We start from the raw sequence: 16014 nt of genomic DNA on the forward strand, positions 1-16014 counted from the left end.
AGGAGTTTTGTGTCCAGTTCTGGAGTCCTCAACAGAAGAAAGAGATGGAGGTGTTGGAATGGGTCCAGAGGAGGCTGCAAGGATGATGCGAGGGCTGGAGCACCTCCCATCCGAGGACAGGCTGAGAGAGTTGGGGTTGTTCAGCCTGGAGAAGAGAAGGCTCTAAGGAGACCTTAGAGCGACCTTCCAATACCTGAAGGGGCTCCAAGAACGCTGGAGAGGGGCTGTTCCCAAAGGCGTGTGGTGACAGGATGAGGGGGAAATGGCTTTAAATTTGAGAGGGGAAGATTTAGACTAGATTTAAGATGGAAATTCTTCTCAATGACAGTGGTGAGGAACTCCAACAGGTTGCCCAGGGAAGTGGTGGCTGCCCCATCCCTGGAGGTGTTGAAGGCCACGTTGGATGGGCTTTGAGCAACCTGATCCAGTGGGAGGTGTCCCTACCCATGGCAGGGGTTGGAATTGGACGATCTTTAAGGTCTCTTCCAACCCAAACCATTCTACGTTTCTATGATCTTTCTTAGAAGCCCCCTTTAAGCATGGAAAGGTCACCATGAGGTCTCCTTGGAGCCTCAAGCTGAACAACCCCAACACTTTCAGCCTCTCTTCGGAGGGGAAAAGGAAGAGTAAAGTGCCCTTGGGCTCTCCCTTACATCATGATACACTTGATGGACACTCCCCAAAAAGGAAGCATTCTTTGATATGACATCAGGACACGTTCAGCTCCAAAGAGTCAGAAGGTACATCTGTGCGACAGTCGGATTATTGCCAACATCCTGATTTAACTTTCAGTTTTCCAGTCCCGGCTGGAAATAATAAAAGCTGTTTTGAAATCACGATGACAACTTTCGGCAGGTCGTAGTCAATGGCTTTTGAAAAGTGCTCTCTCCTATTAGCTCCAAAGCCCTTATCTGCGGTGACAGCGCCGTGTTTGTGCCGTTCCCACCGGCACAGGGCATTCCGCGCTCGCCTATGTCGAGGAGACCAGCTTGAAATACCATGTGTAGGAGGAGAAAGCTATCAATTACTAGTTTAGGGGTTAATTAAGCTTGAAAAAGGTTTTTGCTTTTAAATTACGGACTATTGAAAGTGCCTCAAAACCATTAAGAGTCTCATAAAAATTCATCTCAAGATCGTAGATCATAGAATCATAGAACAGTTTGGGTTGGAAGATCATCCAATTCTCTGCCATGGGAAGGGACACCTCCCACCGGCTCAGGCTGCCCAACGCCCATCCAACGTGGCCTTCAACACCTCCAGGGATGGGGCAGCCACAGCTTCTCTGGGCAACCTGGGCCAGGGCCTCACCACCCTCATGGGGAAGAATTTCTTCCTTAAATCTAGTCTAAATCTTCCTCTCTCAAATTTAAAGCCATTGCCCCTCGTCCTATCACTCCAAACCTTTGTAAAAAGTCCCACACAGCTTTCTCGGAGCCCCTTCAGGGACTGGAAGGTCGCTCTGAGGTCTCCTCAGAGCCTTCTCTTCTCCAGGCTGAACAACCCCAACTCTCTCAGCCTGTCCTCGGATGGGAGGTTCTCCAGCCCTCGCATCATCCTTGGAGCCTCCTCTGGACCCATTCCAACAGCTCCATCTCCTCCTTCTGGTGAGGATTCCAGAACTGGCCCCAATCCTCCAGCTGAGGTCTCCCCAGAGAGGAGCAGAGGGGCAGAATCCCCTCCGTCCCTGCTGGCCACGCTGCTCTGGATGCAGCCCAGGACACCGGTGGTTTCTGGGCTGGGAGCGCACGTTGTGGCTCGTGTTGAGCTTCTCCTCCCCACCACCCCAAGTCCTTCTCCTCAGGGCTGTTCTCAATGAACTTCAATTACAATATGGAATCCTAAGTAGATATTTTTAGTCCTCCACGGTGACATTTAAATACAAAACTTGAGGTCTGGCCCCGCCAAACCCCAGTTCCATTCCAGCCGTTGCGCACCACAACGCTATCCGTGAACATATTGACCACGCCAAGCTATGGATCGCCCCATGCCCTCCAGTGCAAAGCTGTTTTGGAGGTAAAAGGCACCACAGATTGTGGAGTGACCCAGTTTGCTCTCGCTGAGCAGCTCCCCCAGGGAGAACCATCTGCTGTTGTCCTAATTTATTCCATTAGTCACAGTCCAATACAAATCGCATTAACTATCGCAGGGCGGTCGTAGTTACGGAACTCACCACGCAACTCATTCAGAAGTAATTGCGTTAGGGTCATCTGCTCCCCAATTCCCCACATTGAAGGGACAGGAGCTTCTAAATCTCTCTTTGCAACTCGTGTGTAGACTCTCCCAGACCAAGAGCTGACCGACAAATCAGAAGGAGCGCCAACGCTCGGGCAACCGTTGACATCATAGAAGAGTTTGGGTTGGAAGGGACCATAAAGATCAACCAGTTCCAACCCCACTGCCATGGGCAGGGACACCTCCCACTGGATCAGGTTGCTCCAAGGCCCATCCAACGTGGCCTTCAACACCTCCAGGGATGGGGCAGCCACAGCTTCTCTGAGCAACCTGTGCTGTGCAGACAAACTGCGCTATCAGATTAAGATGAAACCGGATGAGCTTTGAGGTCCCTTCCAACGCAAACCATTCTGTGATTATTTGAATTAAAAAATAAGACTACATTTCATCACAGAGTCACAGAATGGTTTGAGCAGGAAGGGACCTTAAAGTCCATCCACTTCCAACCCCCCACCATGGGCAGTGACACCTCCCACTACCTCAGGCTGCTCAGAGCACTCCATCCAACCTGGCCTTCAACACCTCCAGGGATGGGACCTGGAGGTTCTGGTTGACAACAAGTCAAAGTCATGGAATGAGTTTGGTTGGAAAGGACCTCAAAGCACATCCAGTCTTAACCCCTGCCATGGGCAGAGATACCTCCCACTGGATCAAGCTGCTCAAAGCCCTATTCAACATGGCCTTCAATACCTCCAGGGATGAGATCTGGGGTTCTGGTTGATGACAAGTTAGAGTCATGGAACCAAGGAATGAGTTGGGTTGGAAGGGACCTTAAAGCCCATCCAGTTCCAGCCCCATCCAACATTGCCTTCAACACCTCCAGGGATAGGGCAGCCACAACTTCCCTGCACAACCTGTTCCAGGGCCTCCCCACCCTTACAGGAGAACATTTCTTCCCAAGATCTCATCTCAATCTCCCCTCTTGCAGCTTCAAACCCTTCCCCTGGTCCTGTCTCTGCCCTCCCTGATCCAGAGCCCCCCTCCAGCTTTCCTGGAGCCCCTTTCAGCACTGGAAGCTGCTCTAAGGTCTCCATGGAGCCTTCTCTTCTCCAGACTGAACAACCCCAACTCTCTCAGTCTGTCCTTATAGTTCTGAGCTTCTTTCCAAGCAGCTATCGAATGAAACATAGTCCCAGATGGAACAACACTTAAACGTGGTTTTAGCAGACCTCCAAATCAACCCTAAAGCCTTTCCCTTTCAACAGAGCTTCCACACCTGCTGTCACTTTTGCACCAGAGAGCCCCGTAGAACAAGAAGGAGACACTCCAGATGTCAACATTCCCTTCTCAGCACACACTCCTCATCTCCCCGAAGCACTGAGCTGCCTCACGTCAAGGTTGTTCCTCTAAGTGTAAACTACAAACGCGACAGAAGGATCGAGCGCTCCGTTAACTTCTTTTCTATTTCAAAAATAGGAGCGAAGCGGTACTTCTAAATCCAATTTAGAAGGTAATAAAAGTATAAATTCTAAATCGAAATTAAAAGTGGGGTTTTATCATGGATATGAAGTATCGTAACCAGCAGATGTGCATCTCCAGCTGCCGTCTTGATAACTGAACAGCACCGGAACTCACAGGTCCTTTATGATCGCACCACCTTGCTCACAGCTCTAGCTGGAGGACTCATGGCCAACCATGAGATGAACAAGCACAACCCAAATCAAAGCTTCCAGTCAATCATTGAATCATGGAATGGTTTGGGTTGGAAGGGAACTCAAAGCTCAGCCAGTCCCAACCCCTACCATGGGCAGAGACGCCTCCCACTTTTCAACATGGCCTTCAAGACCTCCAGGGATGAGATCTGGAGCTTTTTGTTGATGACAAGTTAGAATCACGGAACCAAGGAATGAGTTGGGTTGGAAGGGACCTTAAAGCCCATCCAGTTCCAACCTCTGCCATAGGTAGGGACACCACCCACTGGATCAGGTTGTTCAAAGCCTCATCCAACCTGGCCTTCAACACCTCCAAGGATGTCCAAAGATGTAACAAAACACCTAAGGAACTTCATTGGCAAAAATGCCAGCATTATGATGGACAGCCTACCGATTTTCTCTGGCTCATCAGGACCTGTTCCGGCGATGCAGCTGCTCTCTAGTCCATACGTTGGATCCACCTTCCCAGAGGCTCTCGCTGCTTCCTGGACTTTCTTGACATGAGCTTCCACGAGCTCCAGTGGTACCTCTTCTCGGACTCGAGAAAACTCCTCTGTTAAAAATGACAGAGAAAATATTACGTTCCGAGGGTTTCAGATCATTAAAATGTTATGATTTTCTCACGTCAACGTGCAGATAAATCCCACCACAAAATGAATTCTCAAATACATCTGTTCCCTCTTTTCATTTTCCCTCGCAAACGCAGTAGCAAAGAGTCTCTTCCCAACCACGTTAAATTGTCTTTGACATGGAAAAATCAGGAAAAAAATGAAAGGAACTGTTTCATCGAGTTTCTTGGAAGACAAGAAGGACAGGTAGAACGGGAGAACTGGAAGTTCAGCACTGGGCATTCACTCACAGCTCAGCAAAGGCCGTGGTAGCGGCAACATGCAGCGCTACAGACTGGGGGAGGAATGGCTGGAGAGCTGCACGGAAGAGAAGGACCTGGGGGTGATGGTTGACAACCGACTGACCATGAGCCAGCAGTGTGCCCAGGGGGCCAAGAAGGCCAACGGCATCTTGGCTTGGATCAGAAATGGGGTCACCAGCAGGTCCAGGGAGGGGATTCTCCCTCTGTACTCGGCACTGGTGAGACCGCACCTCGAATACTGTGTTCAGTTCTGGGCCCCTCACCACAAGAAGGATGTTGAGGCTCTGGAGAGTGTCCAGAGAAGAGCAACAAAGCTGGTGAGGAGCTGGAGAACATCTGATGAGGAGCGGCTGAGAGAGCTGGGGGTGTTTAGCCTGGAGAAGAGGAGGCTGAGGGGAGACCTTATTACTCTCTACAACTGCCTGAAAGGAGGTTGTGGAGAGGAGGATGTTGGGCTCTTCTCCCAAGTGACAGGGGACAGGACAAGGGGGAATGGCCTGAAGTTCCGCCAGGGGAGGTTCAGGTTGGATATCAGAAAAAAATTCTTCACAGGAAGAGTCATTGGGCACTGGAACAGCTGCCCAGGGAGGGGGTCGAGTCACCTTCCCTGGAGGTGTTTAAGGAACGGGTGGATGAAGTGCTGAGGGACATGGTTTAGGGAGTGTTAGGAATGGTTGGACTCCATGATCCAATAGGTCCTTTCCAACCTTGTGATTCTGTGATTCTGTGAGGTGGTGCGTCCAAACACCATCAACGGTTGATGAGCACAAAAGGGGAAGGCAAAACACCTTTGGAGATTCATAGAATGGTTTCGTTTGGAAGGGACCTTAAAGCCCACCCAGTTCCAACCCCCTGCAGGAGTATGGACATCCATAACCTGATCAGGTTGCTCCAATCACATTTCACCATAGAATGGTTTAGGTTGGAAGGGACCTTAAAGATCATCCAGTTCCAACCCCCTGCCATGGGCAGGGACACCTCCCACTGGATCAGATTGCTCCAAGCCCCATCCAACGTGGCCTTCAACACCTGCAGGGATGGAGCAGCCACCACTTCTCTGGACAACCTGTTCCAGGGCCTCCCCACCCTCACAAGAAAACATTTCTTCCTAATTTCTCATCTCAATCTCTTTCTGCCTAAAACCCTTCCCCTCATCCTATCCCTGCACTCCCTGATCCAGAGCCCCTCCCCAGCTCTCCTGGAGCTCCTTTCCACACTGGAAGCTGCTCCAAGGTCTCCCCACAGCCTTCTCTTCTCCAAGCTGAACAATCTCAACTCTCTCAGCCTGGCCTCACAGCAGAGGTCCTCCAGCCCTTGGATCATCTCTGTGGCTTCTTCTGGATTTGTTCTAAAAGATCCATGTCCTTCCTGTGCTGAGGACTCCAGAACTGGATACAGGGCTCCAGATGAGGTCTCACCAGAGTGGACCAGAGGGACCTTTAAGAGCTATTCTGACTCGTTTGTAATTCAAGAGTTCCAGAAAAAGCACAACACAAAACTGGGTATCAGCAGACCTCCTTCCGACATCGATATAAGTTTGGTTTTAGAACTCATCGGTCATCCTGAAGAACCTCTAGAAACAGCTGATGAAGAGCACAGGAACAGAGAGCAAAGCTGTAAAGATAAACCCATACCTAACGCAGCCTTTGCAGCCGCTGATGCCACACGGGGATCCACCACAGACGCCAGAAAGGCAACGGTGCTCATCACGGGGTTTCCAGATTGGCTGAAAGGTACAGGCTGGTACGCCAGAGGGCCCAGGGACGCATCCGAGTTCTCCAAATAAGGATCTTCAATCGGGAGTCTCAGAAAGTGGAGAATGCACTCATCTTGGGTACGGCTCCCAACGTGCTCCGAGACTTTGTTCCAGTCATCTTTGTACATCTCCAGAGCCTGCAGAAGACAAAAACCAGCGTTACGTAGAATCATCGAATAGTTTGGGTTGGAAGGGACCTTAAAGATCATCCAGTTCCAACCCCCTGCCATGGGCAGGGACACCTCCCACTGGATCAGGTGCCCAAGGCCCATCCAACGTGGCCTTCAACACCTCCAGGGATGGGGCAGCCACAGCTTCTCTGGGCAACCTGGGCCAGGGCCACTTTCAGTTCTTCTTCCTAAGATCTCATCTCAATCTCCTCTCTTCCAGTTTCAAACCATTCCCCTCATCCTGTCCCTGCACTCCCTGATCCAGAGCCCCTCCCCGGCATTCCTGGAGCCCCTTTCAGTACCGGAAGCTGCTCTGAGGTCTCCTCAGAGCCTTCTGTTCTCCAGAGCTGAACAACCCCAACATCTCAGGCTCTCCTCAGAGCAGAGGTGCCCCAGCCCTTGGATCATTTCCGTGACCTCCTCTGGACCCACTCAATTATACTCAATCCTCATGATATGTCCTTCCTGACTCACTGGGCATCGGGGGGGCTGCCTTGGACTTTAGGGCATCTCCTTGGAGGTATAACGTATTTCAGAAGACACAGAAATCATCCTTCTCCTCAACTAATTCCTCTTGACAACCGGATTGGAACTGGAAGGGCTTTGAGGTCCCTTCCAACTCAACTCATTCCATGGCTCCATGATTCTGACTTGCCATCAATGAGAACCCCCAGATCCCATCCCTGGAGGTGTTGAAGGTCAGGTTGGATGAGGCTTGGAGCAACCTGATCCGGTGGGAGGTGTCCCCACCCATGGCAGGAGGGTTGGAACTGGATGGACTTTGAGGTCCCTTCCAACCCAAACTATTCTATGATTCTACAATAATGGCTTTTCAGTACTTGAGTTCTTTCCCTCAAGGCTGCGAACTACCCGAACTCTCAGCCTTCAAACCGAATTATCTTTCCACACGCGTGACCTTTCACGGCACAAAGGCAGAATTCAGAGCTGGATGCGCCTCTGGTATCACGATGAGGAGAAACCCAGCGTGCCTGAGCAGCACCCACGAGTACACCATGTTAATATGTCCTCTGCTCTGCTGAGACCCCACCTGAAGCCCTACATCCAGCTCTGGAGTCCTCAGCACAGTAAGGACATGGATCTGCTGGAGCAAGTCCAGAGGAGACCACTGAGATGATGCAAGGGCTGGAGAACCTCCTGTAAGAGGACAGGCTGAGAGAGTTGGAGTTGCTCAGCCTGGAGAAGAGAAGCTCTGAGGAGACCTTAGAGCAGCTTCTAGGACTGAAAGGGGCTCCAGGAAAGCTGAGGAGGGACATCTGAGCAAAGCTTGCCGTGAAAGGACAAGGAGTAATGCTTTTAAACTAAAATAAGAGAATTTTAGACTAGATATTAAGAACTATTCCTTTCTGAGGGTGGAGAGGCACTTGCTCAGGTTGCCCAGAGAGGTGGGTGATGCCCCAACCACGGAAACATTCAAGGTCAGGTCGGACGAGGCTCTGAGCAACCTGATCTAGCTGAAGATGTCCCTGCTCACTGGATGACCTTCACGGTCCCTTCCAATGCAAACCATTCTATGATTCCATGCTGGATTTGTCCTGCAGAGCTCCCATCAGAAGATGGAAAGCGAGCCAACGGCCTCCTACATTGCGCTCCCCGATCTGGGAATGGATATTTCCACAAAACGAGTTTCTATAAAACCAACGGCTGTACATTCAGAAGCCAATCGCCTGCAGGTCTACACATCAACCGGGCTTTTTCATCAACGCTGAAGCATCTGAAAGACCCAGGAGCTCCTAACGCTACGTTTTCTTCACAGCGGTCCAGGAGGAAATGCAATTTAGTGGTTTTGCAGCTAAAAAAATGTCAGCTATGAGAAGTCTTCAGGGACAAAACGATCTACCTGAACATTCAGTCTTTGGCACGTCGGGGATTGTGAAGGTCAGCCGCGGAAAAACATAAGCTGCAGTAATATTTTCAAAGACGTGGAAGAAGATCAAATAAAAGGACAGAGGAGTCAAAGCCAAAAGCATCAAGAGACCCAACAGGCACTGAAGATCTCAAGAGATAATAAGAGTTAAGTGCCTGCAGCAGGTGGAGCTCTTCACTCCGGATCTGAAAGAGATTTAAGGGTTACTCGAATGAAGTTTAACATTTCTCTCTCTCAAAGCCGCCTCTCACTGCTTAAAGTGGAATCCTCAACAGAAGAAGGAGATGGAGCTGTTGGAACGGGTCCAGAGGAGGCTCCAAGGATGATGCGAGGGCTGGAGCACCTCCCATCCCAGGACAGGCTGAGAGAGTTGGGGTTGTTCAGCCTGGAGAAGAGAAGGCTCCCAGGAGACCTTGGAGAAGCTTCCAGGACTGAAAGGGGCTCCAGGAAAGCTGGAGAGGGCCTCTTGATCAGGGGCTGCGGGGAGAGGATGAGGGGAACAGATGATGCTGAAAGAGGGGAGATTTAGAGATCTTTAGAAGAAATATTTCAGTATGAGGGCGGGGAGGCCCTGGCCCACGTTGCCCAGAGAAGCTGTAGCTGCCCCATCCCTGGAGGTCTTGAAGATCACGTTGGACGGGCCTTGGAGCAACCTGATCCAGGGGGAGGTGTCCCTGCCCATGGCACGGGGTGGAACTGGATGCGCTTTGAGGCCCCTTCCAACTCAAACCATTGCAGGATTCCATGATTCTATGAATAATTTGGTTTGGGAACAAAGAGGACTGATGATACGAGGCAGCCTGGTCCATCCGCCGGAGCGAACGGTCCCCAAGTGCTTCTGGACGACTCTGACCTCCCTCCAATCTCACGCGAGCAGCGGATGAAACCAGAAAGCACTCGGTTCACTGGGTCACACTCTGAGGAAACATTAATTCAAGGTCCAACCTTCATTTCACGTTCCCCAACGCCACCTTGGCGCCGGAAGCTCTCTGTCACTCTCGATCCATTTTTAATCCCACCAGCACGTCTGAGCAGCTCAGCTTTTTGTGGCCATGCAGGTTTGGGTTTTTTTTTTCCCCTTCCTTCTCCTTCATTGCTCGTTATTTTCCTGCCAGACGAACGAGCTCTCAACAGTTGTCCTGGCTATAAATAGCTGGAAATGCTCTTAACGATGCAAGAAGAGCCCACGGTGGAGACGGGGAGATGCAGCACGGCAGGGGAGATGGTTCTGGGAGGCAAAAAGCATCTCTTCCCTCCATGTATTGAGTCAACAAGCAGAAGGACAATAATTATTTTAGATAAGATTTATTCTTTGGAATTTCACTGCATATATATTTGCCCAAAGCTCCTCTGAGGATTTAATTGGACCGAGCTGGCTTGGTGGAGCTCAATTACTTATGCTTGAACTGATCTCCTCCTCGCTGATTTATTCATAGGTTAAACCCACAAAGAATGAAGAATAAAACCATTATTAATTTACACTCGGATGAAATCAAATCGTAATCTCAAGAGTTAAAGGGTTGTTTGTTTTTTCTTTTTTTTGATCGGTCTTTGAAAACAAAGAATGCTCTCTGGATTATTTCACGGGGCTCCTGCTCGCTCTGCCTCGCCATACGCCGCGAAGAAACAAAGGGATTGGTTTTAAATATTAATGCTATCATAGAATCACAGAATCGCTTGGTTGGAAAGGACCTTTGGGATTATCGAGTCCAATCGTACCTGTCCAACACTAAACCAGATCCCTGAGCACCTCATCTGCCCGGCTTTGAAAGCCCTCCAGGGATGGGGACTCTTCCACCTCCCTGGGCAGCCTCTGCCACGGTCTGAGAGCCCTTTCTGTGAAGATATTTTTCCTGCTGTCCAACCTGAACCTGCCTGAAGCGACTTGAGGCCATTCCCTCTCGTCCTATCTCTTGTTCTTTGGGAGAAGAGATCAACACGCACCTCCCCACAACCTCCTTTCCAAGAGCTGCAGACAGCGATGAGGTCTCCCCTCAGCCTCCTCTTCTCCAGGCTAAACAACCCCAGGTCCCTCAGCTGCTCCTCACAACCCCTGTTCTCCAGCCCCTCCTCCAGCTCTGTTCCCTTCTCCAGACGTTCTCCAGCCCCTCAAGGTCTTTCTTGGAGTGAGGGACCCAAAACTGACCCCAGGATTCGAGGTGTGGCCACACCAGCGCTGAATCCATGGGAACAATCCCTTCTCTGCTCCTGTGGCCACCCCAGTGCTGATCCAAGCCAGGATGCTGATGGCCTTCTTGGCCACCTGGGCCACTGCTGGCTCATGGTCAGCTGCTGTCAACCCACACCCCCAGGTCCTTCTCCTCCAAGCAGCTTTCCAGCCTCATGGAAACATCTAAAAGGACTTTATCACTGAACTCCAGGCAGGTCACAGAAGCCCTCACAAACCCTTATAGGATGCTAATATTGGTCCAGACTTAAGCTCATAGCTTTGACTTAAAATTGTAATATTATAGGTAATTAAACGTTTGAATGCGGTTCTGGTTCCTGCTCTGTCTTCCTTGGGGTGTGACAGCAGATACAAGTTAGAACCAAACCTTGAAGTACATGGAGTCCATCTACTACATAGATGTTGCTGCCACCTCTTTTTAACCATAACATTCTTGTAGTCGTGATGATCAAATAGAAAGATATGGTTTTGAGGGAGAGCTGTAACCTTCTCCCAATCCAAAACCGCAGACGGACGGCCGTGTACACACAGGTACTCAACATCTCCCCTCTTCCAACTACACCAGCTGAGGTTCCCAAGAGATTGTTTCCCACCACAAATCCCACTTCGCTGCTCCTGTAAAAGAGTTGTCATCTCAAGCTGCTTCCAAACAATTATTAACCAACATGTAGATTTTTAAAGCATCCACCATAAATTCTTGAGTTGAGTTATGGGCCCCTCACTTCAAGGAGGACATCGAGATGCAGGAGCGCGTCTGGAGAAGGGGAACAGAGTTTAGTTCAGTCTGGAGAAAAGGAGGCTCAGGGGAGACCTCATCGCTCTCCAGAATGACCTAAAAGGAGCTTGTAGTGAGGTGGGTGCTGGGCTCTTCTCCCTGGTGGCCACCAACAGGATAAGGGGAAACGGCCTCAAGATGCACCAGGGGAGATTTAAGTTGGCCATCAGGAGGAATTTCTTTACTGAAAGAGTTGTTGAGCATTGGCAGAGGCTGCCCGGGGCGGTGGTGAAGTCTCCACCCCTGGAGGGGTTTAAAAGATGAGCAGACATCATACTTGGGGACATGGTCTTGTGGTGGACTTAGCAGGGCTGGATCGATGGTTGGACACAATGATCTTAAAGCTCTATTCCAAGTGAAACCATTCTGGGATTCCAGGGAATATCCTGCCCGTTTCGGTTCCCCAGGCTTTAGTTTTGCCCTCATGAACTTACCTCCAATAACAGCAACGTCTCTTGTTCTGTCCATTCTCTTCCAGCACTCGCACCTTTACTCTGCAAAGGACCAGGGGAAAAGAAAAGTGAAATGCAGATCTTTTTGCACAGAACGTTTTAGAAGTAAATATTAAGGAAAAAAGAGGAAGAATCCTTATTTAGTCCATTGAAACATGTACCTTGCACAACCTTCTAACAATAACCGATCAAGAACCTCACGAGAACCTCATGAGGTTCAACAAGGCCAAAGCAAGGTCCTACCCCTGGGTCGGGGCAGTCCCTGGTTTCAGTACCCGATGGGGGATGATGGGATTGAAAGCAGCGCTGAGGAGAAGGACTTGGGGTGCTGGGGAGAAGAAGCTCGACAGGAGCCACAACGTGCGCTCCCAGCCCAGAAACCACCCGTGTCCTGGGCTGCATCCCGAGCAGCGTGGCCAGCAGGGATGGAGGGGATTCTGCCCCTCTGCTCCTCTCCTGGGGGATCTCATGTGGAGGATTGAGTCCAGTTCTGGAATCCTCAACAGAAGAAGGAGATGGAGCTGTTGGAACGGGTCCAGAGGAGGCTCCAAGGATGATGCGAGGGTTGGAGCACCTCCCATGCGAGGACAGGCTGAGAGAGTTGGGGTTGTTCCGCCTGGAGAAGAGAAGGCTCCGAGGAGACCTTAGAGAGACCTTCCAGTACCTGAAGGGGCTCCAAGAAAGCTGGAGAGGGGCTGTTCCCAAAGGCTTGGAGTGATAGGCCGGGGGTGGAATGGGTATAAACTGGAGAGGGGCAGAGTTAGACTGGACGTAAGGAGGAATTTCTTCCCCATGAGGGTGGTGAGGTTCTGGCCCAGGTTGCCCAGAGAAGCTGTGGCTGCCCCATCCCTGGAGGTGTTGAAGGCCACGTTGGATGGGCCTTGGGCAGCCTGATCCAGTGGGAGGTGTCCGTGCCCATGGCAGGGGTTGGAACTGAATGGGCTTTAAGGTCCCTTCCAACACAAACTCTATGATTCTAAGAGCAATTAGAGCAAGATAGGCAGCAAACTCAGCAATCACTTGCTCCGGGAGCTACAGCTCTCATTTCCACACATCGTGAGGTTTCCTAAAAGCGAGAAAACCCTCGGTGAAAACTTCCCCTTCTATGGTTACAGACCCCTTCATCCATTACATGTCAACTAAAGACAAAAGAAACTCATCACCTGCCCATGAAGGAACATCATTGAGATTGGATGTGTCTGCAAGACTACGCCGAAAAGAAAAGGGCTTTTAGGATAAATTACTCTGTCCTATCTCAAGATGTATTTCAACCAGATCATCAGCCCACAGAGAAGATTAATCAAAAGTGAGTCACCCAGCAGCTGATCCGTTCCGCTACCAGCAGCCAAAAAAGCAATCACCACACAAATAAAACAAACAGGGAAATCAACTTCTGCAAACAAATCTGCTCCAATTCATTCCTATCGTTGTGTTTAAACAGATCCGGAGTCTAGAAACTGTAATATTTATATCATCGAATCATAGGATGGTTTGGGTTGGAAGGGACCTTAAAGATCATCCAGTTCCAACCCCCTGCCACGAGCAGGGACACATCCCACTGGATGAGGTTGCTCAAAGCCCCATCCAACGTGGCCTTCAACACCTCCAGGGATGGAGCAGCCATATCACCCTAAACCACGCAAAAATGTCGATCCACCAAACCCGATCTGGACTCAGTGTCGATGTCCGGAACTACTGCGCTTTGGTTGCGTTGCTTTTCTAAATATGTATCTCGTAGGTGATAAATAGTGTGAGAATAGTGCAAAAATAGAATATAGATGTTTTCGGTTGAAGTAGTGATCTCTTAGGACAAGTGGTGGGGAGGCCCTGGCACAGGTTGCCCAGGGAAGCTGTGGCTGCCCCATCCCTGGAGGTGTTGAAGGCCACGTTGGATGGGGTTTGGATCACCGTGATCCAGTGGGAGGTGTCCCTGCCCATGGCAGGGGGTTGGAACTGGATGGGCTTTGAGGTCCCTTCCAACCCAAACCATTCCATGATTCTAACTTGCCATCGACCTGAAGCCACAGATCCCATCCGTGGAGGTGTTCAAGGCCACGTTATATGAGGCTTTGAGCAACCTAATCCAGTGGGAGTTGTTCCTGCTCTTGGAAGGGGTTGGAATTGGATGGGCTTTAAGGTCCTTTCCAACCTAAGCCATTCTATGATTCCATCATGGAATGATAGAATGGTTTGAGTTAAAAGGAACCTTAAAGATCACCTAAGACAACAAACGCTCAACGTAGAGAAAGCAATTTGACAGAATTAGCCTGACGTCAGCCCAAGAAGGGATTCATCAGCAGAACTCTAAAGGCTTCCAAGATGAAGGTGAGGCTGAAGCAGTAACACCACGTTCCTGCAGTACCTCACGTGCTATCGGGCACACACACAGGTCTGAGGAGCAGGAGAAAGGCAAGAGCTGATGGAATCACTGACCTGGTGTCTCAAAACTCTTAACTATCCAACACAACACATTGCAACGACAGCGCCACCACAGCCACCTCCAGGAATCGTGACGCTTTCTAGTTCTCTCAGTCTAGAAACCTCTGCCTGAGGTTTGGAAAATGGGATTGGTGAGGATCTACCTTGAAGATCTCAGTTTCTGTACTGAATTGTTGGTTAGTAAAATCATAACAAGACTTCGTTGTCTGCAGAAAGTGAATTTGAATTAAATGGGGATGGGTCATATCTTCATTTCTACAGAATGAGGAATCCAACACAACCAGGAATCTTGGTGTCCTACACCAAGATGGAAAACATCTAAAACAGGAATGCAAGAGGAACATAAATCATTTCCCCATCATCTGGTGAGGGACACTTGGAGAAGAAAGCTCAAGAGGAGGTGTGTGGGAGGACAATCTACACATGCTTGCCTTTGCCAACGTCTTCTTCGAATAAATGTCCGTGCGGAGTCCGAAGTTCTGCAGATCAGTTGGCTTCTCTTTGTTCTTCTCGGGAAAACTTAACATCTGCTGAGCAGCTGGAACCTGCGAACAAACAGAAAGGTGAGAAGGGCACGGACTGCAAGTTACTCAGGTTTTACTGGTTTTTCATATCAACATTCAGCAGAACATAGAATCATAGGATGGTTTGGGTTGGAGAGGACCTTAAAGATTATCCAGTTCCAACCCCTCACCATGGGCAGGGACACCTCCCACTGGCTCAGGCTGCCCAAAGCCCATCCAACGTGGCCTTCAATACCTCCAGGGATGGGACAGCCACCACTTCTCTGGGCAACCTGGGCGAGTACCTCACTACCCTCATCATGAAGAATTTCTTCCTAATGTCTCATCTAAACCTTCCTCCTTCCAATTTAAAGCCATTCCTTCTCATTTTATCACTCCAGGCCCTCAGAAAAACTCCCTCCGCAGCTTTCCTGGAGCACCTTTCAGGACTGGAAGATCATTATGAAGTCTCCTCGGAGCCTTCTCTTCTCCAGACTGAACAACCCCAACTCTCTCAGCCTGTCCTTGGATGGGAGGTGCTCCAGCCCTCGCATCATCCTTGGAGCCTCCTCTGGACCCATTCCAACAGCTCCATCTCCTCCTTCTGTTGAGGATTCCAGAACTGGCCCCAATCCTCCAGATGAGGTCTCCCAGGAGAGGAGAAGAGGGGCAAAGAGGAATAGAGGGACACTTGATTTGGCTTAGAGATTCTCACTAGAGCTTGAAGCTCACTGAAAAGAACTTGTAGCAAGGTGGGTTCTGGGCTCTTCTCCCAAGGAACAAGCGATAAGATGAGAGAAGATGACCTCAAGCTGTACCAGGGCAGGATCAGATTGGATATTGGGAAATATTTCTTCATGGAAAGGGTTCTCAGGCCGTGGCAGAGGCTGCTCAGGGAGGTGGTGGAGTCCCCATCCCTGATGGTGTGTAAAAGACGGGCAGATGAGGTGCTCAGAGATCTGGTTCAGTAGCGGACAAGGGCGGTTGGACTCGATGACCTCAAAGGTCTTTTCCAACCGAGCAATTGTATGATTCTACAACCTTGAGCTGCTTCCTTCTGCATTCCTACGCATGGAGATTCCAGGACTACC

At 50.1% G+C, this 16014-nt stretch overlaps 1 protein-coding gene across 2 annotated transcripts in view; it reads right to left on the reverse strand.

The window, feature by feature from the left end:
- SMARCC1 (SWI/SNF related, matrix associated, actin dependent regulator of chromatin subfamily c member 1) overlaps positions 1-16014 on the reverse strand; it is a 97106-nt gene that overhangs the window by 40375 nt on the left and 40717 nt on the right. For both annotated transcript variants that reach the window (XM_054057232.1, XM_054057231.1), the window contains exons 18-21: positions 14852-14965; positions 11964-12023; positions 6390-6648; positions 4276-4437 (exon numbers count right to left, since the gene is read on the reverse strand). In XM_054057232.1, the coding sequence (XP_053913207.1) occupies positions 4276-4437; positions 6390-6648; positions 11964-12023; positions 14852-14965 (595 nt within the window). The remainder of the gene's footprint in view (positions 1-4275; positions 4438-6389; positions 6649-11963; positions 12024-14851; positions 14966-16014) is intronic.

This window comes from Cuculus canorus, chromosome 2 (assembly GCF_017976375.1).
Source record: "Cuculus canorus isolate bCucCan1 chromosome 2, bCucCan1.pri, whole genome shotgun sequence".
Lineage (NCBI taxonomy): Eukaryota > Metazoa > Chordata > Aves > Cuculiformes > Cuculidae > Cuculus > Cuculus canorus.